This window comes from Exophiala viscosa (genome assembly GCF_022695815.1).
Source record: "Exophiala viscosa unplaced genomic scaffold EDD37scaffold_3, whole genome shotgun sequence".
NCBI classification, from domain to species: domain Eukaryota; kingdom Fungi; phylum Ascomycota; class Eurotiomycetes; order Chaetothyriales; family Herpotrichiellaceae; genus Exophiala; species Exophiala viscosa.
In genome coordinates this window covers 1223972-1248897 of record NW_026944355.1, presented here as the reverse complement: position 1 = coordinate 1248897, position 24926 = coordinate 1223972, and the positions used below count along the sequence as shown (strand labels likewise).

Here is a 24926-nt window from a genome sequence, read left to right as displayed (position 1 = left end):
CTCGCACCTGTCTGGCTGGAACCTTACAAATTCTCTACTTGGATCTGATCGTCGTTCAATCGAGGTTGGCATTTCGACTTTGCTATGAAATCGATGTCGGCAAACCCTTGGCAAGCCCAGGTACTTTATGCCTCGTGCTGCATCAGGAGCAAGCCGTTGTGTTGGTACGCAGGAAGAATGGGAATTGCGAATATACAGCTATCACGTAGCGGACGAATTGCATGATCCGGACATGCGTGGAGGACACGGCATGCGTCAACCTCGAGTACCGCCAACATCGGCGAGGAGAGTACAGGCACGAGAATAGAAGCAGATTTAGAAGGACAGCCAGGCGACACGAGACACGACCTGATATAAATGTAACATCATCATGAAAGGAGCAGGCCGCAAGCATCCAGTCACTTACTAGCAACATTAGACGTTTAACCATCCTTTCCACTTCACCTTTATCGGTTTGAACAAAGCGGAAAAGTTCAGTGGCTCAGAAGCCCCAAGATCTTATACCTACAGTATGACGACGTACGAGCTCGTCCACAAGATCCGCGATGTGGCAACCTCTTAACCAAGCCCTGAAAGGCCGACCCTTATAAAACCCCAACAGCAAGTCTAGATGTCTCTGGAGTTCTCCAGGTCCAGCACCCGTGCTGTGCTCCATATATTCCGCTCGCCCAATATTCATGGCCATTGTGCCAATATACACCAATTGCTGCCAACAGTGATATTCTCACCAACCCATTCTATGCGACCAATGCCGGAACCATGCATGCTAACCGGCCCAACAGTAAAAAACGCCCCTATAAGTATGCGTCGTAAAACTCGTCCTCTGCCAATCATCGGAGGTATGCATCGTTGCTGAATCGGGTATATCGTGATACTTGCTTGACACCAAAACAAAAAATTGCAACTTCGCAAAATCGTCTCGCAGGGCGAAGAAAATCATCATAAGCTCTTTCGAAACAAGCGACATCGTAGCTTCTAGCGACCCCGTAGCTGTAACAGCCTCAACCTACGCTCCTCGTCTTGTATAGAACTCACGTTTCTGTGAAACGTTGGGCCTCTACCGCCGTTCGCAGCCAATTCTGGCGGACTTGAAGAGAGACTGCCCGGAACCCGTGGAGACGAGCGGACATATGCTGCAGGAGGTTCCGCAAGCGCCGGCGGACTGGGTTGTCGTATGACTGATCCATACGATGGAAGATTCGTTGAGTCTTCATAAGGTGTCCTTGGCGCCGGTGTCTTGACGGCTGTGGTGTACGATGGAATTCTGGCCAGATCCTCCATGTGGTCGTATTGGGGAAAGGGGGTCCGCGCTCCAGACATGGGTGCGTTCTCTTCCTCAGACGTCCTTCGTGAAATTAGCGTACTGTCTGGCAAACCCGGCGTGGCGGTTCCAGATGGAGCGGCTTGATCATTAGGACTCAGTCTTGGATGTGTATTCTGATTCGATGAATTGCCAGTAAAATAGTCGCTGATTGCCTGGGCTGTGCCGGAATTCCTCCTGGACCGTCCAATAATGGTTGCCAAATCATTCTCTTCATCAGTTGGATTGCCAGAATTTGTCATTCGTAGATCTTGAAGCCTATTCTCGAGAGCTACCGGCGATACAAAGGAGCCATTAGTGACAGCCGCAAGACTTGCAAGGTTGTCTGACGATGCGTGACGGCTGTGCAAGTAAGGAGTGCCTGGTCCTGACAGAGCCATTCCTGGAGTTCGATAACCTTCCATATCAGTGTATAATTGATCGAGAGTATGTTGACCGTAAAGAGGTGGGGCTGAATTGGCCAGATCGTTGGCGATAGCAGCACGACTAGCTTGAGATGATTGATCAACGAGATCATTGTTTTCGTTGATTGGGAGACTCGGTGAGATATAGAAGGAGACCGGCAGATTGGCTCTGAGTTCTGAGATGTGCCCATCGGGGTTGTGCAGCTGAACATTAAACTTCACCTTGTGACGGACTTTGATGCCTTTGATATTGCAATCCTGTAAGCATTGATTTAGAGACTTGGGCAGTTCCAGAAACCGCGTAAACTGGTACCCTTCGGCGGCTTCGTCGATGACCTGTTCATCTTTTTCAGGGTCGATTCTGTACACATCTGAGACGATGGTCCTGTCCACCTTGGTGATACCATTGTTGAGAGCGGATACTCCCCACTCCGGATCAACGACGAGTTCCTGTTCTTCCCTGACCTGAGTAGAGACATTGCCAATGACCAAACCTTTGAGAAGGGATATTAACTTGAAGTCGACTTGGACGAAGGAACCGAAAGCGACCGCTTTGTTGGGTATGCAGATGGAGTATTCGATCTTGTTGGGCCAGATATTCTCCACGGACTAGACATCATCAGTCAATTTGGGTGATATGGAGTGGGGCGCCCTTACCATAGCGTGAGCCAGCTCCAAGGCGTTGGCATCGAAGGTGCGAACAATACGCAAAGGTTTACGGATGACGATATCTCTGCCTCTCTTGCGACTGATCTCCGCCTTCAGGCGGTATATTACCCATGCATCTTTTAAGCCTTCAACACTCTCAGGTAGAGACCCTTCCAAAATACATCTAAAGGGCCACTCGTAGTTGTCGGGCGGTAAGATTTCGGATTTGCTCTTTCCGGGATCCCGAAAAGTCCAACTCTTTTCAAAGAATGTCTTCTCTTTGTAGGCGGTGCGTCTGCCAGACATGGAGGAGGTGGATGAAGTCAAATAGCTAAAGACCAGACCTGTCAGTGAATGGTCACGCGAGTAATGCTTGGACAAGCCGTGTAGTCCGAGGCTGACTTACGACATATGAAGGATACCGCTCAATGTCAAGTTGACATGGGAGATGTTGATGGCCTCGGTAAGACACAGAACAACCGAGCCGGAGAGTTCGGCACTCGCAGCCTCGTCCTCGCTTCCTCGAAACACGATGTAGTCATTGTGAAGTCGAATGTCGAAATATTTGACACTGCTACTGCTGCCAGAATATGACGTGTGTGAACTTAAGAATTTCAATGCCATGGCTGGTGATTTGGAAGGACCACCGACCAAATGACGGTCGGCTGGTGCTGGCGATGGGCTGTGAGACTGTTGGTTCAATGAGAGGCGTGCCACAGGCTCATGATGAGTCGAAGTGCATTCAGGTGAATGCCTGTAGTTGCGAAGGCGGAGGGATCTGGTCTGCTGTTGTTGCTGTAGGACAGAATGGCGTTAGAAAGAGAGAGTTTGACGAAGGAGCAGAAAACGAGTGTATAGGCCGAAGTATGAAGTCAGAAAGCATATGACAAGCAATGGCACATAAGGAATTTTCCCTTTGGATGTGCGGACATGAACTGCGGCTCGAAAATTGATGATAATGACATGGGCAGATAGATAGATTATTGGAGATTGGAGGGGAGAAGAACGACTTGGTCGCAGTGGATAATGGCGCAAGAGCCGAGCCTGATTGTAGAAGGGAATGGCCACCGTCTGACATGAGATAAGCATATCGCTTCCTCGGGCTCAGGGAGTGAGATACGCCCAATGGCAATTGCCGAGGGAAAGAGGCTCCCTCTGTCAGACGTTGGCTATTTCTTTCCGCCAAATTGACTTTGGTGCCTAAGATTTCTTCTCGGGGCGGGAATGGCTGATTTGGGAGCGTCACGGTGCCACCCAGTCACCCGTAGCGGGCTTTAGATGATGGGAACTCTTTTTGACGTACCGTTATCAGGCCCTGATCCACTGAAGTTCCTGGTTCCGATGATCGTGTGGCAGCCCTAGACGATGAGGATAACGACGGTAGAGATACGGATGAAAGCCCTGTGTTAGTGGTGGTGGTGGATCTTTCGGTGCTCGTCCTTTGTGATGCGCCTTCAGCTGTCGCCGGCCTTTCTGCTTGTTCTTCCTCTGTCGCTTCTTCTTCGGCTGGGAAATGTCCTGCAGTAGTGGTGGGGATGATTGTTGCGTTATTCTGATGACGATCCTGACGCGAATCTGGCTGTTGGGGATGATGACGACCATCCACCTCGACCAACTCTCTCGTCCGGCTACTGGATTTGATTTTGTGTCGGATCTTTGAAGTCGCTTTCAATGGTGGCAGAGGCCCAAGTGTGGGTGATGGCAATTCTCCCAATATCGCTCGGGTGGAAGCCGATCGGCGAGACCCAAGCGTCATTTTATTGTCTGCCCTCTTTTCTGGAGTCTGTGCGAAAATGTTCCTAGTGCGAGTAGGTACTTTGTCGCCGCGACTTCTCCCGAGATGGCTGCCGATGCTTCACTTCGAACAAGGCGTTCCAAGGTCGACAAGATAGCACGCTGCACCAGGTACAGGGCTTCAGGCACAGGTCCAGACTGGTACCTGTGACTGGGTACTGATAATGTTGACAGGTAGTGTATGCCTGAATCTGCGCACGAATGGAGTCGCCCCTCTTCGCCCGAGGTACCTAAGTCCAAGTACTCCGTATCTCAGAGACTGCTGCAGGCGAGATTTGTTGAGACCAAAGAGATGAACAGGAAAGCATCTGACAGAGATAACGAGATTCTTCACATGCTCTCGATGAGTGTAGGCGTCTGCTTTCACATGGGACTATATCCTCGTGTTGAGTAAGACAGCAGCAATTTTGGCCCCGTTGGAAATGGCCCTCTCCAACTATTTGATCCAACATGTATATGCAGTGTTTGCCTTCAGCAACCCCCCATCGGGTATATATTCTTTCCGGGCTGAATACAATGCCTTTTGCCGTTGTGAAGGAGCTGATCGCATCATGCAGCATCATCAAACTTACAAAGCCTTCCCTCATTCCGACTGGATGGCCCCTCGGGGTACTGCTACGTATCCCACCTCTTTCCAAGTGCTTATATCACACTATCACACCCTGCAGTGACCCTGACACTGCCCTCCCCATGCACCTTTGTCATGAAAATCCGTATTACTTTGGGCCTTACTCAACCCCTCCGGCAGGGGCCGTGCTCTTGATGAAGTTTCTCCTCCTTCCATTCGTCTTCTATATTGGGTCTTTGGCCCTTATCTAACTCAATTCTGCACCCCTCCGCCCGGTTGTGGCGTCGAAGTACATCCTACCCTTCCTCGGCCTAACATATTCACGGTCATGAGGAGTGACCGTCTTTGGACTAAAGGCACGATTTGCCGGAACACCCGTTCGTTTCTCGTCAGAAGGACATACCGAGATGAAATTCATCGTCCCACGGTTGACCGTTTGCTTGCAAACAGGATCTGCTGCACTGTGTTAGGCTGTTTGATCCGATCCACATAGTTGCATTCAGTGTCTGCATTCTAGGTTTGGGGAAACTTCTGCAAACATTTGTGGCTTCGGAGCCGGCATGAAAGGTCCGAATCGCCTAGCTTCGTCATTGAATCACTTCGGGGATTCCAACTTGAAGACAATGTGACCTTAGCCTGCGCTCCTGTAAGGTACAGCAAAGTGGGCGCAGGACCCTTGTTACATGACCCCTGATTCTCACAGCAACCTTTCTTTGAAGACGAGGATGCCTTCTCCCATGGATGGAGTATCGCCTTGAGACAGCACGCGTTCTCCAGCAACATCCCATTGCGGACGCTCCAAGTTGTGAAAGCGAACCTGGTTTCCAATACTCGACTTCGCTCCCAGGGTAATGAATGAGTGTCTTCGCACCCGTTGATAACCTCGATGTCGGACTGCGGGAATATCTAAGAAGTAATAATCCACTACATGCGCATCTTCACGCGAGGAGTGGTGCAGCAGGTACATCTCAAGCACAATGCACGACAGTCAGTCGCTTGTGCCTCGTCAATAGAAAGACATGGCAGCAAGTCAAGGCCCGAAACATCGTAACAAGCTTGCGCGCCGCAAACAACAAGGGGAAGACCGTATTTGAAAAGTCAGCTCGAGGTCCCGCTGGGGATAAAGAATTGTAAACAGAAGCAGCATACCTCAGTACCTAATGTTCAGCTAGTCAGTAACTTAGTCGTTAGAAGGGAGAAAATCGCGGGTTCTTCACGTGCTTGGCGCATGTCATTCGGTCTTTTCGAGGCTGCGGACCAAATGCACATCGAGGAAGCCAAAGACCACCCGAGCTTCATTTCGCGTCTCTTGCCCACCAGAGGAGCCTACAGTCCAGCTCAGAACTACAAAAATGAGTCAAGTTTGTCTCTTAGACTCTGACCGTCTCTCCGCTCTCCTCCGCGACGCTTTGCCATGGAGCGACAACGTATCGTCACTTATGGTCTCTGCTACAAATGGCTCGATCCTCGCCTACGCTTACAGGGACACGACTCCCTCAATTAAAGATATGCGCACACAGTCAACAACAATGACAGCAGCTTATACAGTAGCCTCCGAAGATATATTGGTGTTTGAAGCGCAAAACACAGGTGCCATCTCTGTCATTACACCCATCGCGGACCACATTCTCCTGGCTGTGACCGGGCCTGAACCCAAGAAACCGAAATCTGTGCAAAACGGTCATCTGGAAGATGCTGAACATGCTTCGGTTGGAACTGAAGAAAGCCATGAAGAGGAGGGACAAACCGACGAGGATGAGGGGCACCACCAAATACGGACAGATCTTGAGGTTGTCAGTCAGGAGCTCGCTCGCGTATTGAGAGAAGAGCTGTCGAAGCTAAAGTGGCCCGAGGAGATATGACGGTTCGTCTTCCCAAAAACCTGGGTGATCAGAACTTCCGGCAAACAGCTATTGTCGTTCCAGACTGTTCAGTTGGATGGAGGTTCTGATTGCACTCACACTCTAGAGGCTTCACTCTCAGAAACTCTGGTCGTATGTCATTTGGCCCTGCGCCAAATGCGCGTACCTCACACCAATCCACGAAGTGTGTCGCCATTTTTGACAGCAAGGTTCGTGACGAGTAATGATCTATCACGGTACTTACCAGAAGTACTCGAGGCTGCAAATGATCAACTTCGGGCAACTTTTTCGGCTGAATTGCGGACGAGGAGGACACGCACCCCGCACTGCAAGTCAGCCTCTGGAGTCTGGCCCACCTCTGACCGAGCCAGATTGGCTCAAGCAGCCCGCCCTTGTCACCGCAGCTCCGCCTATTCCTTGCAACCACCTGCGCCCGCAAGGAGCATCACCGCCTAAACTCTATCATCACCCATCGCACTCGCACAAGACCGCACTCGAGCTTCAATATTGGCAACACTCGCACCGCTCTGTTGCGCTCACCTATATGTTTCATACAACTTGAAGACAGCTTTGTTACGGTCACTATGTTGTACGTCTGCATCCCCTCTTATGACCCTGACTCCTACTAATCTGTGTATCGTAGTGCTATCCCTCCACCTCCTCGGTATCCTACAAACCCCAATCTTGCCGCTACAACACTCGAGACAGCGAATACTTTGACACAACGGGAGGGACCTGAATACACATTCCAGGCTGGTGAAGGTCTGCTACGCTCCAAGAATTAAATAGTAATTGCGCTCATCCGAGATCAGGTAGATATGTCCTCCGAGACGACTTACAACTGGCGACCCCTCCTCCACATCCTTCCGAAGCGCCAGTCATAAATCCCAACCCCTTGTCCACCAGTGTCGTCCCACCAACGACCGGGGTCAAGCTATCGTTGGTTTCCTTAAATCCGAAACAAGTGAGTCCGGAGATATACAGAACCACCACAGCTACCAGCAGTCTTCTACGATGGAAGTCGCTGGGTCTAAACACTTCCAAAGAGCCTAAGGAGCCAAAGAAGCTTGAGGAGGTCAAGGAAAAAGAGCCAGAGAAGGAGCCCCGGTTGTCGATCGAGACCACCAGCGACACCAGTAATCCGGCGGGATCGGCAAATGGAAGTCACAAATCCAGTACGGTGAAGGTTTTTGGCGAAGGAAACGCAGCGTTATCGCCTGTTATCAGCAGAGGGGATAATCTTAAGCGGCGGAAACCGAAGAACAACATCGTTAAAAGTAACTCGTCTTTCGTATCTCGTGTGATCCCACATGAATCCATGGCGAAGAAGCTTGCAGAAAGAGACCAGGGAGGGACGTTCTGCTTTGCCAACATCAATCGTGCCTTTCAGTGGCTCGATCTCTCGTCGAGCGCCAAGCAGGATCCCATGACAAAGATCCTCTTCACCAAGGCGCACATGCTATGTCACGATGTCAATCCAGCGACCAAGCACCAGACCCATATAGACGTTATCATGGGATCTTCAGCGAGCGATATCATCTGGTATGAGCCGATGTCCCAGAAATATGCTCGCATCAACAAAAACGGTATCATCAACAATTCGGCTGTGGCCAAGATCAAATGGATACCCGGATCGGAGAATCATTTTCTCGCGGCTCATACGGACGGAATGTTGATCGTATATGACAAGGAGAAGGAAGATGCGCCTTTTGTCTCGGAAGAGTTGGTGGACGAGGGCATCAGCATCGAGGATGAAGACAAGTCCACGTTCGTCATTACCAAAAGCGTCAACTCCTCCAATCAGAGAGCGAATCCGGTGGCTTGTTGGCGGATATCGACTCAAGCCATCACCGACTTTGCCTTCTCGCCGGACAGCAAGCATCTTGCCGTGGTCGGAGACGATGGCTATCTGCGCATAATTGACTATCTGCACGAAAGGTAAGCAAGTTAAGGGGGTGTGGAATATTTGACAAAGTCAAGACTGACATTCGGACAGGTTAACTGACATCTACTCATCCTATTACGGCGCATTTACCTGTGTCTGCTGGTCGCCTGACGGCAAGTACGTCCTCACTGGAGGTCAAGACGACCTTGTGACCATCTGGTCCTTACATGAACGATCAATCATTGCAAGATGTCATGGCCACGACTCATGGGTAACGGCCGTCGCGTTCGATCCTTGGCGGTGTGACGAGAAGACGTACCGTTTCGGCAGTGTGAGCGATGATTGCAAACTTCTTCTATGGGATTTCAGTGTCGGGATACTCCACCGACCGAAAGGGGTAAGTCGAAAAGCCGTGCAGCAGAAAACACCTAGCGATGCTAATATTGATTCAGACCATCGGACGACCCAGAGGGAGCATATCGGCGCAGTCAGTATCGCTGCTACGTCAACGAACGGAGAGCGCGAGCGTTATAAATCGAGTCCGGTCCGACTCGAATCGTACGGGCAGCATCCAGGCCGACGTTGTGGACGAATCCGAATTTCTCAATCATGACGTCGAACCCAGAGCGCGAACTGCTCTACTGCCACCTGTTATGGTACGCTTTCGTCCACTCTCTATTTTCATTACGGTGCATACTGACATTTGCGATCCCATAGTCCAAGAAGATCGACGAACATCCGCTGAGTGGTCTGGCGTTCGAGCAGGATTGTATTATCACATCGTGTCTAGAAGGTATGTACAATGCTGCAACCCGGCTCCGATGTATTATCGTAGATGGGCAACAACGTGTTTTGAATCTGACGTTAATCTAGGACATGTACGCACTTGGGATCGACCTACAGAAGCCCCTGGTAGCAGCCAGATCGACTTGTCGGACAAGCCGCGGACGTGATTGACAGTCATCATGGGGGAAGGACATGCCTGTCTCTATCACCCGATTCTCTGAACTATACACCGTGACGTCTGCCGGGCGATCGAGGACATGCTGTCAAAGACCGCTCATAACGGCACAGCTGTCACGAACCATTGGTATCGAGGGACATTGAGTGGCTGTTACCGATGCTTGCATGCTCGAGAAGACTGTGCCAGGTGACGTGACGACTACACAGACGTTGGTAATGCCCTGTATGGCAGCTACAGTGGTCACAACTCACGTTGTCCAAGACCCGTGACGCAGGCTTACCGCGTCTCTGCATCCGCCGTGACAGGGCCGGATGGTACAGCGATTGCACGCGGACATATAAACGTTGGATGGTGTCACTCTGGACAGAGACCGCATAGGCCTTGTATATACCCTGCAGGTGGAATGGATGACTTGCGATGGGTCTACACTCATCAACTAAAAGAGCCTTGGAAGGCAATAGAGGTGGCGGGCGACAGGCAGATATCTCGCAGAATCTACCAATGTTCACCTTCACGGACCTACCAGTCATACAAGTTAATGGTGCCACGTTATGGCTGAGGTGCGCATCGATGGCTCTCAGTTCATTCCAATTTGTTATGTACACCAGGAACTCCCACGCGTTCGTTATGCAATCATTGTACGAATACCCAATGCAATCATGGAGTGCTCTCCAGCCAATGATCTAGCTTGCGGTCAATGCGAAGCTGAAGCCCAAAATGCCCATTCCCAAAAATGCAAATGCCACACACGTTCCTCTGTTGTGAGTCAATTGTAGACTTTCGGCGAACAAGGATAAAGCGACGCTCGTCATGACACCCGATGTGACCGCGAACATGCCCCCATATACGCCCTCCGTAGGGGCAGCGACACTGCCTCTCTTCGCTAGCTTGAAGAATAACGCCGCTATGCCTGCGCCCAATGGCTGACTTAGGCCACCCAAGACAGATGACCATACAATGGCTTTCAAGCGGGAGTCGAGAGCCAAGTATAGAGGAAGTGACATTGCAAACCCTTCGGTGATGTTGTGTATAAACAAGGCCATGAAGACAGCGAATCCTAGCTGGGGGTTGGCGTGATTTGTCGCATATGTGATGAAACCTTCAGGTGCCTTGTGCAATGCAATAGCGATGGACGTCTGCAGCCCTATAGACATGAATGCGTTTGTAGGAACATGGTGATGGTGTTCTGGACCTTGCCCAACGGAGTGTGACTGATGAGAACCACGCCGTAATCCATGGCCTGCTTCCGGATGGTCATGCTCAGCATGATGGAAATGATGTGTCGAGGATCTGGCGCGGAGTAAGAGTGGCTTACGGTCCTGAGTGCTGCCCTGAGGCTGAGCAGATCCATTGGAAGCCGGAATCTCATCCTGTTCCTCTAATGGTGCGATGTGAGTGTCGCTTACTATATTTGCGACATTGCGGGAGGCTGGCGCGTGTGTGAACGATCCATGGCCTGTACGCCTGTGAAAGACCTTGAAGCAATCCTGCCCGCAGGGATCTGAAAACCCCATACATGGCCCTGTTTCATCACAGTTGTCTTTCCGGCCTGCCACATACTTCGAGAGAGTTCTTGTAAGCGTCTTAGGCATCAAGGAAGGCCTTCGATTGTTTGGTGGCAGGGACAAACTCTGGTTGTGACTGTCGCTACTTGAGTCCTGTCTGCTGTGTTGTGGCTTTCTAGGACTCAAGCTAGTTGTCCGGGATAGCAATGGTGTATCTTCGTCGTGGTCGTGAGTACGACACTTTGATATGGGAACTCTTTCTGCGTGCTCATCATCGTGTTGATGTTCTGCCATCTCTTCTCGACCTTTGGTCATAGTCTCCTCGTCATCATGAGTGTGATCGCAATCCACGACATGTGAAGGCATGAAACGATGTATGACAGAGGAGAGAAATTGAATACCAAAAACACCCGCTAAAAACAGCCCAATCAATATGTATGAAGCGTCTCTCCCTGAATACCCAGCATTTGTGAGGTAGATCTTCGACTGTGGAAGCATTGAGTAAAGGGACGAAAATAACATTACGCCGAAAGTCATGCTTAATGAGGCCGAGAGGAATTGGTCGCTTTCAGCAATAGAGAAGTCGTGCCAACGCGGTATTAGTCGGACCACGATATCAACACATATAATGCACGCTCCAAGGCAGCAGGCTGGGACCGTCAGTCTCGGTGCATCATTCTAGTATAGCGTTAGTCTTACCAACACCGCTGATACATGTCATGATCCATCCTCGAGTGTCGTTGTCGATGGCCATTTTGAGAGGGTTGACGTCGCGCCGGTCGGCATGCAGGTAAGTCTTTGCCGGTAGATGATGGAGCAGGACGAGTCTGGTACGTATACTCGACACCACGTTTACACGTGAAAGAAGAGGTATACAAAAAGTGAGAAAGGTGGATTGGGATAAAGGAAGTCGATGGCCTGCTTGTCGGGAAAGATCAAAGCAGCAGGCGCAGGAACAAAGACTGAGGCGAACAGCCTATGACGATTTTCCGAGGACCTTAAGGTACATGTGCCATGGATTAGATAAGAAAGGCTGCCCAATTGTCTCCCTGTTATAGGCAGCCTTGCCGCCCAAACGATCCACCATGATGCTCCCCACGCCCTTAGAAAGCGGTCGAATTGGGTGGTCTCTGATTGGCTTCGACGGGAGATCCCCAAAAAGTCGCTTCTCCAAAAGAATTTTTGATGCGCGTCGAGGGCGTTTAGCGACCAGCTCGACTATCCGTGTTGATCAGCAGGACCCAGCAAATGTCGAACACCACACTTGCTATCATTGCGGCGGCGTCTGCAGCCGCAGGTGCATCCGTTACTGCTTTGATCTTCTCCAGCTCACGAAAAGATCAACCTATACCGACACCGACATCGACATTGAAAGACGCGCCCTCACCCACCGTACCATCGAGACCTCCCCCTCCAACGCCGGTACCCGTACCTGTGGCTGCGTCGACTCATCCTGCTCCGGTCACGGTCGTCTCACCTGTAGATCCTGCTGGGATACTACGATATGGCTTTCCGGGACCAGTTGCTGATACATTGACTACGCCCTCACATCTTTCTGCTTTCAACCGCTTTACACGCAATCCACATTGGGTAGCTGAGCATTTCACTCCGCAGTCACTCCTCATGAACAACGGTTCTCGACGGAACAGTGTTTTCTACGAAGACATGTCCATACCTCCCATGTTCCGAGCGAAGTTGACCGACTATGCACGAAGCGGATATGATCGTGGCCATCAAGTGCCGGCGGCCGATGCAAAGTGGTCACAGGAAGCAATGGACTCTACATTCGTATTGAGCAACATGTGTCCCCAAGTTGGTGAAGGTTTCAATCGAGATTACTGGGCACACTTTGAGGACTTCTGTAGGGGTCTCGTCAAGAGATATCCAAGTGTTAGAGTCGTCACAGGACCATTATATTTGCCAAAAAGGGATGAACGAGATGGCAAGTGGCGAGTGTCTTACGAAGTGATTGGCAACCCCCCAAACGTTGCGGTACCGACACACTTCTACAAGATAATCTATGGTGAGGAGGCTGCTGGCAGCCCGAACGGCAGCGTGGCGCTAGGAGCGTTCGTCCTACCTAATGCTGAAATCCCCAACCACAAGAGTCTGCGTGACTTTGAGGTTCCTCTGGAAGCCGTTGAGAGAGCCAGTGGCTTGCTGTTTGCGGACAGGTTGCCGACGAACAGACGGAAGCAGCTCTGCCGGGAGGTGAGCTGTGAGATCATAGTTCGGGAATTCGACAACAGTCGAAAGCAATCCAATAGGCCAGCTTTGGTGGGTAACGATCCAAGAGGTCCACCCCAAGTTGTGCAACCTGGAGGGAGATGGTAATCAGGAAACAAGGCTGGTTTCCGAAACAATCGTCGGTCTGGTGCAGGTCATCCGACCGTGTTGGCCATCGTGTTGTTGACTTGAAGTGCGCCGTTGCCAGGCATCATTTTTTTCAGCGACATAGTTCATCTAGCGGCATTGCATGTCAATTGGAGTTCTCATTCTCAACCTGTGTTGAAATCATCACTACATTGCATGCTTCTACCCACCCGCTTGGGAATTCAGGATGCTGCTTTGTACTCTGTCTTCCCTAAACGGACGATGTCTTTTTGTGCCAGTATCCAAACTTTGTCTGTTGCCTCGCCCTGCTCTGCCTTAAGCGCGGCAGACACGGCCGCCTTTGCAATTGTGTCTGCATCTTGCGCCCAGGCGTCCTTCAGTGAGCTATGGACATGCCCCAGAGCAGTCGCCACATATTTCAAGACAGTTTCATCGAGGCCACTCTTCTCGCGCTTAGCGACAATCAGACCAGGACGCACGATTATGGTGTGTTCGAAACCGAGCCCTTTGACATATTCTTCGATTTCCCCCTTCATCCTTGGGTATCCAAAGAAGGATTTTGGATGGGCGCCGGTGGAGGAAATTAGGACATACGTCTTTATGCCTGCTTCCTTGGCCGCCTTCGCCAGTTCTGTGTTCATCTCATGCTCAAACTTATACTGATTGTCGAACCCGCCTGCAGCCGCACGTGTAGTGGCAAGAGCGTAGAACAGTATTGATGGTGGTGGAGATAGCGATGTTATATAAGGACCCCATTTCGTGGTGTCTTTTTCGACGAGTTCCTTGACTGGCACTGTAGCTTCTGACACAGTTGGGGCTGGTCGTCGAGCGACGATGTCAATGCTAGAAAATTGAGGTGCACTGTGTCTCAATGTCGACAGGATATGAGAGCCCTGCAACATGTCAGATACGCTATCAGAAGCGTTCGATACGCCCTACCACCACACCTGTGCACCCGAGGACTAACGCTGTAGTCATCTTCATATATCATTGACGAGATACAGCGATCGGAGTTCTGGATTTGGGCGATCTCGTTCGTCAATAGGATATGTGCGTGCGCTGGCCGCCTTACATTCACACTGTCAACTATCAGCCTTGTCGAGCGCTCGGCCAGCCAGGCGACCGCAAATCGATTGGCACGTCTAGTTTTTCAATCGGAAATCCAGGCCGGACGTGTATCAGTGACGATGCTGCATGTAGCCGAAAGGTCTTCCCTGTGCCATAGGTTTGAGATACAATAATGTCGAGGACGAGGCGAGGTTGAGTCAAAGGTATCACGACATGGGTCCTGAGTCCGGTCTAGCACCCAAACGGCATAGATTACTGCAGTCTTTTGGCTGCCTTGCAGGAACCTCATCCTTTTCCTTCCACTCCAACAACTAAAAGCTCATGGCGGACCTGCAGAACCATGGAACAGCTCACAAAACCCTCGCATGGGGAATGTGCCTATCCGAGATGTCGTCCTCATCTCATCCGTGATTGAGTCATACGCATCACCGATCGCACAGGTTACATACTTGTAGCCTGCAATCCTGTTAGGCATCAGCGCACTAGAGCACGCCCGATACAGCCCGAATCGAAATGGGTTCGATTCGGGCTGATGATAACGGGTGGAATGTAATTCTTTTGCGAAGAGTCGGGGTTGTTGTGTGACTCAACAAGGCTGAAAGACAGGCAGCACAGCGGCTCACATCCTTTGCATGATGTTTCCCTTCCTCTTAGTGTTTTCGCTGCCTGCTGCGCTTGCTTGATAAAACCATCTCCTGCACTCCTGCAAGATCACCCTTCTTCTGATCATCACTGCTCATCTTTCTCAGCAACCGACCGGCGAAGAACCTCGCGATCAATGAGAAAATTCTTGGGAGGGAAATCAGCATCTCCGTGGTATGTCTTCGACCAAGGTTATAGGTCCTAGACTTTGCCTGGGCTGCTTTGCGTGGGTCTTGGGCGCCGTGATCGCTAACTCTACGTACTTAGTATACTAAATCAAACCCCCGAAGTCATAGCTGTCCTGCAGGGGAAATTGACTGATCACTTTTCCGATACTCCTGCCACGATGGAACCAAGCAAGGACGATACCGTCGCAAACTTGGAGAAAATCGATGGAGATGGCCAGCAGCCCAGTGTGCCTGATGTGGCTCCCGGGTCTATCCCAGAAATCAAAGCACTTTATGCAAAACCAGACGCACGAGGAAGGGATCAGTGGGTGACTCAGGAGCCAGCGGACGCCGGTGATGCTGCCGAGAACAGCGAGACAGCTCGATATGCGTTCCTGGTGCGCAAGAGAAAGAGCTACGACAGTCGGAAGAAATATGATGTCGACAGCATCATCGTTCAAAGCCCTTGGTTGAAAAAGTCTTTGGGTGTGATTCTGGCGGGCTACCCCGGTATCACCACTAACCTCAGTCGACTGGTATTTCAAGCCCCGTTTCATCCATTCGGCCACCGCTGGGCCAAATTCGAAGAAATGCTGCAGAGGGATGATTTCGAGGAACCCATGGCCAAGGAGCATCTACAGCTTCTTCACGACGTACTTTTTGAAGAGCTGAAGAACGCCATCGCTGCCAAAATGGACCTCGTCAAAAACAATGTCATCGACTTCGAACACGCATGGACCATATTTGAGCCTGGTGCTTTGATCTACAGCGTCTCCGATGGCAAAGAATGTGTTCTCAAGCTCACCTCTTCCCAGACCCTGATGGACCAGAGACGAGGACTCCGATTCCTGGCACTGAGCGCGTGGGCCGTTGACTGGGATGGCACCAAATTCGGCCGGAATGAAACTCAAGTCACCAATTATGAGTTTCCCGGGACAAACGCCATCACGTCTCTGCGAGCATATCCCTTAGAATTTCACCCTCAGAGAGAACAGCTCATCAAACGTCTGACCATTAGGGGCAGGCTCTTCGAACGATTTGCAGGCTACCACTACCAAGCATATCAAGGTGTCGCTCTCGGGTATGGACGTTGCGGCATGATTCGACACAACATTGAGTCACGCATCATAATTGATTGTGATGCTCACAACCGATTCGTGCCGAACAGGGAGGTCAGTCTCTCACCCTTGACAACGATGGATAAGGCAGGCGCAGTTTCTCGCGTATTGATCAACGGTGACGAAGGAGAAGATGATGACGACTCCGACCTTGACAGATTTGATGATGAGAACGAGTCGAACGTCAATTATACTCCTGACTCGGACGATGACGACAACAGTTCCAGATCGAAGTACAGACGTCTAGGCCCCGAAGAGCTCCTGCTGGCTGTACCATACGTTCGAGGATACGCCCTGAAGCCCAAGATATGGCTATGTAAGTTCTCCAGTTCTCCAAGAAGCGGTGGAAACAGCTTGCAACCCTTGTTGCAGCATCTGATATCTCGTCAGGGTTCTACGTTGATCAAATCGAGCCAATCAAGTTTGCGGAGAATGCGTTCACATCCTTGGTGATACCTTCTCAAGAGAAACAACTCATTCGTGCATTTGTGCAATCCCAGGTGAAGTTTAAGGACGACTTTGACGACGTGATCGCAGGTAAAGGCCGTGGTGTAAGTAGTCCCTATCGTGCCCTCAATGAGGCACGAGTATTACACCTTCTGACTATTACCAGATGATCATGTTGCTTGCCGGGCCGCCCGGTGTTGGGAAGACTTTGACGGCGGAAAGCGTGGCGGAGACTCTCAAGGTACCACTCTACATGATGAGTGCTGGTGATCTTGGCCTCGACCAGGGTGGAATCGGTAAGTCATATACCCTCTGAGGCCGTGTCTATTTTCCGCATCAGCATCTTATTGGCCACCGCTCCTGACGATCTGTAGAGGACTCGTTGAACCTGGTGCTGGACATGGTGGCAAAATGGAATGCAGTCCTCCTCTTGGACGAGGCAGACGTCTTTCTCGAGGCGAGAGACTCGCATGACCTCGAACGCAACAAGATGGTGTCGATCTTCCTGCGCCTTCTGGTGAGTCAAGCTGCTTCTGTTTTTTCTCCGACGATCCACATCCAACTTTGGTCCTGCATGAGACATACATACAGATGCTGATCACGACGACAATACCAGGAATATTACAGCGGCGTGCTTTTCTTGACCACCAATCGCATCAGCAATATTGATCCTGCATTCCATTCACGCATCCACGTCACTGTCAATTATCCCAACCTGTCCGTCGAATCACGAAAGCACATCTGGCAGACATTTCTGGGAAAGGAGAGCGCGGTCACGGAGAAAGACATCGATCACCTGTCACAGGTTGATTTGAACGGTCGGCAGATCAAGAACATGCTCAAGACGGCCAGGATGCTTGCTCGCAGCGAGGAACAAGAAGGTGATAGCCATGGTCATGGGCAACGTGGTCATGCAGTGGAGCTGCGACACATCGAGACAGTGCTCGCCATTGAACGAGGTGCGTCATGGAAGTCATTGGCGTGAAACACTCCGACCCCATGCGACCATGCAGGAATGAGCAACGCAGGCTGCATGGTGAGTTGCGCACCCAGTGTGACCTGTTGGGTGGTGAGTGGCATCAGGCGGGGTTGAGTTTTCTGTTGTCATACCGCTATTTGGCCCCCATAGGCAAAGAGTTATGGTCAAATCATGCGTTGTCGGATATGACGGCCAGCGCTGTAGTTCTTCGCTTCTGCAAAGTGCGGAGTTTCATGTCATGTCAAAAACCTGGCTGTGCCTGCATGGCGATCGTTAGCGAACAATTTTCCCTGCGTTCATGGTCAGTGCGAGTGATGCACAAGTGAACCTATTTTTAATGTCAATGTGGCAAACATGGACTTGTGCGTGTGGAAATCATTCGTGGAAAATGTTCTGTGCAAATGCTTTGGTATTAATTTCAACTATGCTATGTAGCCTATTCAGCTAGGCTGAAGTTCAGGCTGTGCTGTGCGTAGAGCCATTTGCATGAGTGGTAGAAAAACATTATGAACATCGATGCCTGAGGGTGGCGCTGGCTTCGAAAGGAAATGCGACATGTCCTGTCAATGTTGCCTTTTCCTGCTCTCATGCATTTCCCATGCTTCGTAGTAACTCCGTTGCTTTGCTAATAAGATAAAACGTGAAAATGTGGTGTCTTGTCTTCGTGAGAGAGACATTGGTGTTTTTGTTCATGCATCGTGCGTTTTGTGGCGTATCCTTCGTATCGTAAACATTAACTTTCCCTTCTTAGGGCTTGGGGGGTTGGGAGTAAACACGTCCTGGACGGGGGAACTGCTGCAGAGTTCTTGTCGTCCATTTAGTGCTTTCTCCAGTCGCCCCAGCCGCTGGACTGGCAAGCAGCTGTGGTGGTGACGGTGACGTATTGAGTCTCCGCGGCAGGAGTGATGGTGGAGTACTCGACCTCGGTGGAGGTGACGGTCGAGTAGGCGGTGGTGTAGATTGTGGTCGGGACTACCTGGCTGACGGTCGAGTAGGCCGTGGAGTAGATTGTGGTCGGGACTACCTGGCTGACGGTCTTGTACTCGATCTCGGTGCTGTAGATGGTCGAGTAGGCCGTGCTGTATGAGGTGCTGTAGATGGTGGAGAAGGCGGTGGCGGTGACGGTCTCGAATGCGGTCGTGTAGATTGTGGTGGGCTTGACTGAGACGGAGACGGAGGTAGTGGTGATGGTGGTGGGCACGGTGATGGTGCTGTACGCGGTGCTGTATTGAGTGGTGTAAATGGTGCTGAAGGCCGTTACGGACTCGATGACAGTGGTTGGCTTGACTGAGACGGAGGTGGTGGTCACGGTAGCAGTAGCGGTGGTAGTGGCTGTGGCGGTGACGGTAGCATAGGCAGTTGTCCAGCCGGTTGACCAGGCGGTTTCGGTGGCAGTCTCGTATTCAGTGGTGGTGGTTGCTGAGCACGAGGCAGACCATGTAGAGGAGGAGGAGCCCCATTCGCTCCAGTCCTGGCGAGGTTGAAGGGCAGCAGCGCTGGCACCAGCAATGAGAAGACCGTATGTGAGGAACTGCATTTTGCTTTGTGTATAGAGCGAAAGGCTGAAGGTGATTGTAGTGAAGGAATAAGGTGCAAGTGAAAGGCTGATGGGAGCGAAGGGCTATAGGGCTCTCGTCTCAAAGACTGGATTGTTTGCTTTGCTGCTGAGGCTGCTGATGGGAGAAGAAGATGGGAAACCTACATTATCAGACGACTCTTTATACATCAGAGATCAGCGAGGTGCTGTGCTGTCCAGAATGAGCTCACGAGGTTGGTCATGACCCAGTGAGACATTGTCACTCTGGACTACCCAGCCGGGCCGAGTTGGATGTGGACACATCAGAGAGGCGTTGAGGTTGGCAAAGGTCCTAAAGCTGGACTTTCCAGGGCCGCAGCCGGATTCTCTTCCCTCGCTTCTGAGGCTTTGAGGTGCATGCCAATGGGGGAGAAAAGAAAATGGAGAGGCGAGGTGGGTAGCGAGCAAAGGATGTCGTCGAAGGAACGGCAGAGATTTGCGACACGCATAACCAGGATGCATATGGAGCTGGCACAGCCTAGTCACTAGCAACCCAATGCCGTGGCATGTCGTGGCAACCATCGTGGGAGTTCTGGGAGGCTGGAATGGGCTTCCAGGAACCGGGATCAGGGGGAACAATGCCCTAGCCTACGTAGGTAGGTAGTGCCAGTGGTTGGCCGACTTTGGAACCTGACCAACAACAGCCGGCAGAGCCCACACGGGTGTTGACAGCAGACTAGGCCGTAGTATGCGGGGGAGGCGTCAAGCTTATAGCTAAGCTTAAGCCCAACGGGGGATGGCGGATGCTATTTTGGACGGGTGGCACTGGGTGGCCAAGGCTGGGAAGCTAAGAAGAGCTTGACCTGACTTCAACCTGTTTTGGTCCAGATTCCAACGATCCCACTGCCCAGAGATTCTCAGCCTCTCACCACTCACACGGCATTGTAAGCACCTGGAACATATGCCAATCCACACAGTCGGGCATGTCTCTGTGCATAAGGGTTCTCATGCGAGAGTAAAACAACGTCAGCGAATAAGGAACCTCCATCTTGACTTGTGAATAACCCGCTCCAGAAGGGGTGTGAGTTCGTGTTGCCTGTGAGAAGCGCACGGGAAGCGCTTACTGGATGACCGGCCATTCTCTTTTTGCCTCTTTACGGCTTAAGGCGGCCACTGATGTGAGCAGTTCTCCTGGGGTACGCGGGTCATGCGAGGTCCTGTTGCGCTAGACCGGGGATCACAACGGTACCTTGCCCCGAAGCCCAGGCTTTACCGCTTAGAGACACCCACCACGGGTTTTTCCTAGCTCTCCATAACCCTCAAGGATTATTCATCCGCAGGGCAATTGCATGGCGGGGAAACAATGCGGCGTTGCCCAGCCTGACTGATTTTCTTTTTCCTTCCTGGGTCTCCGTAATGTGGGAGACTCAGGATCGCTTGGCAACTGGAGGATTTTTGGACAGGCTTTCCTCTGTGTAAGAGCTTGAAAAGCCCATTCCTTGAGGAGTGTCAGCTCTGCGTGCGCATGTTGTGGCCACATTCTGTGCCGGCCATGTTTTTCACCGTTGACCTGCGGTCCCCGAAACAACGAAGCGGCTGGCGGGCAAGTCCACCATTACCATCCCAGGAAGTTACCGAGGAGACACAGAACAAGGGGACACCGCATGAATGGGTCTGCCACGATGCGGACCCAAAAGTTCATGCATGTCTTTCTACGTCATGTCATACAACTCTGTTCCTCACTTCGTGTTTTTTGCCGTGCCCACAGCGAATAATGCACATCGAATAACGCACATCATCGGTCACCAATGACTGGATTTTCCTCATCCTTCCGTCCTGCCACATTCGGCTTCTCTGAGTTCCGGCGCAGGACAGTGGCTACACCGTGATGATCAGAGACACCAGGAAGATCAGACAGTCAAGAATTTGTTGCGGTGGTTGCACAATAGCCTTTGCCCTGTTGTTGCATCGATAGAAGCGACGTTGAAAGCACTGATCACATGTGATATGGGTGGTCTTTGCTCTTCGGCACACCCACCCGAGCACGGACTTGACGGGCTCGCATGGCATGAACGTACACATGCGTGCCGTGGCCCGTGTGTATGTGCCAAAGGAATATGACAAACGCTCTGTGGATCTGACGCAGGTCTGCAAGTCTCAAAAGTACAAGCGAAGCGGTCTTTCGCCTATCCAATCAGCCCCGGAAGGTAGAGCCATGCATGACTTATAGGAATTCGTAATACAAATGTGTCTTAGTGCTCGTGCAAACACGAGCATTATCTGCAACAGACTCTGCCCGGTAGGCTATAACCATGTCAGACTGCAGGGTTCAACGTGTCACAGGTCACAACCCGCGCTGAGGCGGGATGAAAAAAAGGTTTATTGGCAAGTTGAGGAATGTCGGCTCCGAAGCAAAGTGCGTGTGCTCAACTTTTTCCTTGATTCGCACATATCGCTTGTGAGATCGCTGTACAGCCCTACTCCGCCCGACGATCGAAGCAGATGGATGTGCCTGAAAGAGCAAATGCCGAGCAGGACTACTTCTTTGGGAGAGTCTGTGGTGCCCGGATTAAGAGTGGAACGGTATCAGGGTATATGCATCAAGTCGCGTCGTGCTTCGGCGTTTGGAATTTTCCAGGAATCTCTCACGACAATTTTGGGGTCTCGTCGAGGATCGTCTCCAAGTATAACTCTGCGCAGATGGACAAGCTCCATCTCCAAGGACTTGGCAGCTCTGTCATCTGAGTAACGGTTACATTGAGCGATACGGAAAAGCGTCCTCGGCATGAGCTTCGTGGGCACTGTTCCACCAGGCATGTGAGGGCCTGCCTGCTGCGAGATGACGGTGCTTGCTCACGCCTTCTCGGTCCACAGTCGAAGCCGAGCTTTTAATTCAAAGCAAGTAAGACCCGCGGTTTCGGGACCCAGGCATGATTTTATCTCAGCTTGAGTGCTCGAATGATGAGGGCATCCTTTCGACCACATTCATGGCTTTGTCCTTCAGTGCCACGGCAGACCTCTGCGATCAACTACTGGCCTAGTGGTAGGCCTCGACCTCACTTTGCCAAAAAGTTCGACGGTGCATCGCTTGATAACAAGCATCACCACAAGCCCATACCGAAGCCTTGAACGTGTCTTTGGCGCAGGCAGAGTAAGCACGGCAAACTCGAGCATTGAAGTCTGCCTATCATGTCTCAAGTTGGTGACTTGCGTTGGAGCGATGCTTCGTCTTGCCATAAGCACCACCTTCGGCTCTTCGTTTTTCGATAGCATCCTTATAAGGTGGCGCTGTGGGAGGTTGTACAGGCGGAAGACTGGTGTGACCTTCAGGCAGTTTGTATGTCGCATCTGCATCCCACGCCGAAAGATCACCACAGGCGAGAAACGGAGCAATCCATCGCTGAGGTTCGGTCTCTTCATCTTCGAAGTGAAGTTCCACGATACCATCCTCCCGTAGATGTCTCGTCTGCTTTTCAGAAACCGATGTTGGCGGCTTGGTGGGTTGTGGTATTTCCAGTGCATCGCCGAGCTCTGGAGTCCAGTTCTTGACAGGTGTGTACCCTTCGCAGACAACAAATGCCTCGATACTGCTTGCTCGACTGGATCTGGGCTTCGCAATATGAACCCATTCAAATACCAGCTTGAGCTGAGCAAAGATCATGTCGACATTTCGTCCACGGAAGATCTTGGCCACAAATTTCCCACCTGGCCTGAGGACTTTCATTGCTAAGGTGAGTGCGGAATAGAGCAGTTGAGACTGGACGTAAATGTCTAGGTCGTGCATGCCGGTCACGTCCGGTGCGCCATCGCTGATGACCAGATCAACTCGGTGAGTCTCATTGTGCTGGTCAAAATCGGGGTCAATGGCCTTCAACAGAAGAGGGACCGTGGACGGATGTGTGATGTCGGCCTTGAGTTGAATGATGCCCTCTAACGGTGCCATTGGTTGTAAGTCAATAGCGACTATTTTGACATTTGGTCGAGGTTTTAGGTGTGAGGATGGATTCTGAAGCCTCAAAGAAGCCATATCCTCCTTCAGGTCACTGGATGAAGGATTGGAAGCTGATGGTGCGCGATTCCGAAATTTATCCATCTTCTCAACCCATGCCCTGCGGCCGAAACTTTCGCCTTTGATAAGTATCCGTGATAGTACTTGGCTCCAACTACCGGGAGCAGCGCACAGGTCAACAACTCTGGTACATTTCGAAGGATCTGCGTAGGAGAACAGATCAAATTGTTCATCAATCTGAATTAACTTGAACGCTGACCTTGCCCGCCAATTCTGCTCTTTGGCGAGACGGTAGTAAGCGTCTCGCTTGTCCTTCGATGACTTACCCATGATACCTGGACCATACAGTGACAGCTATCTGGGAGCTCGTGTCTGCCAGGCCGTGATGGATTCCCCGAAAATTGAATATACGGCGGTAGAAGAAAGTCATACTGCCATGTGATTATTGATGCTCGGCCGTTGTCAGTTCTCCACGCAGTCCGGCGGACCATTGCTCATGAGGACGGGCACTCAAAGCCAAGGCTACGGCCGATCATTAGTGACAGTCGCGAAAGTTATATCGCGCCGGAAATCAGTCGAGGCCACTCTGGACCCAGGCACTCGATAAAAGTCCACAGATCCCCTTCGAATCCGAGAAAGCGAGTTACAACAGACATGGCGCCCAGCATGTCGTTGCACAGCGTGATCGCAATCTTGATCCTGTCAACAGACACCTCACCAGAATCCTCCCGACTGTTCGCCAAATACTATAGTGCTCCTCATACCTCTGCCATGCACCCCACCCCTCCGCAGCCATACAGTACCCTCAAAGAACAGAAAGCTTTCGAGAAAGGCTTGCTAGAAAAGACGGCAAAACAAACCTCGGACGTCATTCTGTATGACAACAAAGTGGTAGTTTTCAAGATGGAGAGCGACGTTATGATCTATGTGGTTGGCGGTCAAGAAGAGAACGAGATCCTTCTATACAATGTCATATTGGCGCTCAGAGACACCCTTAGCATTCTACTCAAGTATGTTTCTATGGTTTGATTGTGCCCCGGAGTCAGGCTGATTCACCCTCTCAGGAACTCGACCGACAAGAGGACGATCATGGAGAACTACGACCTAGTGACTCTGGCAATTGATGAGATAACAGACGATGGCATTGTGCTCGAGACAGACCCGGTCATGGTCGCTTCGAGAGTATCTAAAGCACCTGCGCAAGATGCACCGAACATGAAGAACCTTGATCTCAGCGAGCAAGGCATACAAAACCTATGGGAGTTTGGCAAGAAGCAGGGCATGGAATTTGTTAGGAGAAACTTATGATTTGGGTGTCATCAGACTCAGCTGGGCCCGCGGAAAGAGGCTGCTTATTCGGCGTCAGGGACAATACGGCTGTGGAGAACAGTATGGCGTTGCAATTCCAATATGAGGGCGGGAAAACGTTTAGAGATACGAAGCCAGAAGCAGGGGCAGAAGCGGTGTTAATGCCCGTGCAGCAATCCGGGGTTGCCAGTTGGCTTTGGCAGCCTTGCGGGCGCGGCTCTTGGCTGTTTTTAGAAGTCGATCAGGCTGATCACCCCCTAGGAAAGCACGAGTTCTCGGTGAATCATTCACCGACGTCATTTTGCCCTTCCTGCACAAAGTCATACATTTATTTCCATGCGCATGCCATCACTCTTGCTAAACAAATACGCACACTTTCCCCCTGCC

At 51.3% G+C, this 24926-nt stretch overlaps 11 protein-coding genes across 11 annotated transcripts; 5 read left to right on the top strand and 6 right to left on the bottom strand.

Moving 5' to 3' along the window:
- Window positions 1-34: 34 nt before the first annotated feature.
- Window positions 35-520, bottom strand: EDD37DRAFT_328078 (uncharacterized protein). Its single transcript, XM_062811529.1, has one exon. The coding sequence runs from the start codon at window positions 428-430 to the stop codon at window positions 143-145; it is 288 nt and encodes a 95-aa protein (XP_062671916.1). The 5' UTR covers window positions 431-520; the 3' UTR covers window positions 35-142.
- A 455-nt stretch (window positions 521-975) lies between these two features.
- On the bottom strand, window positions 976-2997 carry EDD37DRAFT_656981 (uncharacterized protein; the record flags this gene model as incomplete). The annotated part of the gene is made up of 3 exons (XM_062818869.1): window positions 976-2334; window positions 2383-2704; window positions 2780-2997. The coding sequence occupies 3 exons, from the start codon at window positions 2995-2997 to the stop codon at window positions 976-978; spliced, it is 1899 nt and encodes a 632-aa protein (XP_062671915.1).
- A 2976-nt stretch (window positions 2998-5973) lies between these two features.
- EDD37DRAFT_327969 (uncharacterized protein) lies at window positions 5974-6709 on the top strand. The gene has a single exon (XM_062811528.1). The coding sequence runs from the start codon at window positions 6088-6090 to the stop codon at window positions 6595-6597; it is 510 nt and encodes a 169-aa protein (XP_062671914.1). The 5' UTR covers window positions 5974-6087; the 3' UTR covers window positions 6598-6709.
- A 472-nt stretch (window positions 6710-7181) lies between these two features.
- EDD37DRAFT_607605 (WD40-repeat-containing domain protein) lies at window positions 7182-9435 on the top strand (the record flags this gene model as incomplete). Its single annotated transcript, XM_062814982.1, has 7 exons — window positions 7182-7186; window positions 7241-7359; window positions 7410-8535; window positions 8594-8879; window positions 8935-9138; window positions 9200-9275; window positions 9356-9435. The coding sequence occupies 7 exons, from the start codon at window positions 7182-7184 to the stop codon at window positions 9433-9435; spliced, it is 1896 nt and encodes a 631-aa protein (XP_062671913.1).
- A 565-nt stretch (window positions 9436-10000) lies between these two features.
- Window positions 10001-11954, bottom strand: EDD37DRAFT_327956 (ZIP family zinc transporter). Its single transcript, XM_062811527.1, has 2 exons — window positions 11651-11954; window positions 10001-11601 (listed from the first exon to the last, which is right to left on the bottom strand). The coding sequence occupies exons 1-2, from the start codon at window positions 11703-11705 to the stop codon at window positions 10130-10132; spliced, it is 1527 nt and encodes a 508-aa protein (XP_062671912.1). The 5' UTR covers window positions 11706-11954; the 3' UTR covers window positions 10001-10129.
- Window positions 11955-12028: 74 nt separating this feature from the next.
- On the top strand, window positions 12029-13396 carry EDD37DRAFT_327902 (uncharacterized protein). Its single transcript, XM_062811526.1, has one exon. It carries the CDS (start codon window positions 12200-12202, stop codon window positions 13283-13285), a length of 1086 nt encoding a protein of 361 aa, XP_062671911.1. The 5' UTR covers window positions 12029-12199; the 3' UTR covers window positions 13286-13396.
- On the bottom strand, window positions 13396-14352 carry EDD37DRAFT_327899 (uncharacterized protein). The gene is made up of 2 exons (XM_062811525.1): window positions 14225-14352; window positions 13396-14178 (listed from the first exon to the last, which is right to left on the bottom strand). Exons 1-2 carry the CDS (start codon window positions 14267-14269, stop codon window positions 13507-13509), a joined length of 717 nt encoding a protein of 238 aa, XP_062671910.1. The 5' UTR covers window positions 14270-14352; the 3' UTR covers window positions 13396-13506.
- A 290-nt stretch (window positions 14353-14642) lies between these two features.
- Window positions 14643-18050, top strand: EDD37DRAFT_626160 (AAA family ATPase). The gene is made up of 6 exons (XM_062816285.1): window positions 14643-15169; window positions 15263-16596; window positions 16671-16831; window positions 16894-17023; window positions 17102-17244; window positions 17344-18050. The coding sequence occupies exons 1-6, from the start codon at window positions 15132-15134 to the stop codon at window positions 17710-17712; spliced, it is 2175 nt and encodes a 724-aa protein (XP_062671909.1). The 5' UTR covers window positions 14643-15131; the 3' UTR covers window positions 17713-18050.
- Window positions 18051-18096: 46 nt separating this feature from the next.
- EDD37DRAFT_327873 (uncharacterized protein) lies at window positions 18097-19340 on the bottom strand. The gene has a single exon (XM_062811523.1). It carries the CDS (start codon window positions 19241-19243, stop codon window positions 18524-18526), a length of 720 nt encoding a protein of 239 aa, XP_062671908.1. The 5' UTR covers window positions 19244-19340; the 3' UTR covers window positions 18097-18523.
- Window positions 19341-22218: 2878 nt separating this feature from the next.
- Window positions 22219-23812, bottom strand: EDD37DRAFT_327881 (cell division protein methyltransferase FtsJ). Its single transcript, XM_062811524.1, has one exon. It carries the CDS (start codon window positions 23559-23561, stop codon window positions 22410-22412), a length of 1152 nt encoding a protein of 383 aa, XP_062671907.1. The 5' UTR covers window positions 23562-23812; the 3' UTR covers window positions 22219-22409.
- Window positions 23813-23830: 18 nt separating this feature from the next.
- Window positions 23831-24884, top strand: EDD37DRAFT_626154 (Longin-like domain-containing protein). Its single transcript, XM_062816284.1, has 2 exons — window positions 23831-24241; window positions 24296-24884. The coding sequence occupies exons 1-2, from the start codon at window positions 23886-23888 to the stop codon at window positions 24537-24539; spliced, it is 600 nt and encodes a 199-aa protein (XP_062671906.1). The 5' UTR covers window positions 23831-23885; the 3' UTR covers window positions 24540-24884.
- The last annotated feature ends 42 nt before the right edge of the window (window positions 24885-24926 follow it).

What these genes read in the sequence shown, in the direction of transcription:
- EDD37DRAFT_328078 (XM_062811529.1), bottom strand. Translation starts at nt 430, where the DNA reads ATGGTTAAACGTCTAATGTTGCTAGTAAGTGACTGGATGCTTGCGGCC.
- EDD37DRAFT_327969 (XM_062811528.1), top strand. Translation starts at nt 6,088, where the DNA reads ATGAGTCAAGTTTGTCTCTTAGACTCTGACCGTCTCTCCGCTCTCCTC.
- EDD37DRAFT_327956 (XM_062811527.1), bottom strand. Translation starts at nt 11,705, where the DNA reads ATGGCCATCGACAACGACACTCGAGGATGGATCATGACATGTATCAGC. An exon ending in GACATGTATCAGCGGTGTTG is followed by an intron (nt 11,602 to 11,650) that starts GTAAGACTAACG and finishes TGACGGTCCCAG; the next exon opens with CCTGCTGCCTTGGAGCGTGC.
- EDD37DRAFT_327902 (XM_062811526.1), top strand. Translation starts at nt 12,200, where the DNA reads ATGTCGAACACCACACTTGCTATCATTGCGGCGGCGTCTGCAGCCGCA.
- EDD37DRAFT_327899 (XM_062811525.1), bottom strand. Translation starts at nt 14,269, where the DNA reads ATGAAGATGACTACAGCGTTAGTCCTCGGGTGCACAGGTGTGGTG. An exon ending in TCGGGTGCACAGGTGTGGTG is followed by an intron (nt 14,179 to 14,224) that starts GTAGGGCGTATC and finishes GACATGTTGCAG; the next exon opens with GGCTCTCATATCCTGTCGAC.
- EDD37DRAFT_626160 (XM_062816285.1), top strand. Translation starts at nt 15,132, where the DNA reads ATGAGAAAATTCTTGGGAGGGAAATCAGCATCTCCGTG. An exon ending in GAAGCCCAAGATATGGCTAT is followed by an intron (nt 16,597 to 16,670) that starts GTAAGTTCTCCA and finishes ATATCTCGTCAG; the next exon opens with GGTTCTACGTTGATCAAATC. An exon ending in TCGCAGGTAAAGGCCGTGGT is followed by an intron (nt 16,832 to 16,893) that starts GTAAGTAGTCCC and finishes GACTATTACCAG; the next exon opens with ATGATCATGTTGCTTGCCGG.
- EDD37DRAFT_327873 (XM_062811523.1), bottom strand. Translation starts at nt 19,243, where the DNA reads ATGCAGTTCCTCACATACGGTCTTCTCATTGCTGGTGCCAGCGCTGCT.
- EDD37DRAFT_327881 (XM_062811524.1), bottom strand. Translation starts at nt 23,561, where the DNA reads ATGGGTAAGTCATCGAAGGACAAGCGAGACGCTTACTACCGTCTCGCC.
- EDD37DRAFT_626154 (XM_062816284.1), top strand. Translation starts at nt 23,886, where the DNA reads ATGGCGCCCAGCATGTCGTTGCACAGCGTGATCGCAATCTTGATCCTG. An exon ending in ACCCTTAGCATTCTACTCAA is followed by an intron (nt 24,242 to 24,295) that starts GTATGTTTCTAT and finishes TCACCCTCTCAG; the next exon opens with GAACTCGACCGACAAGAGGA.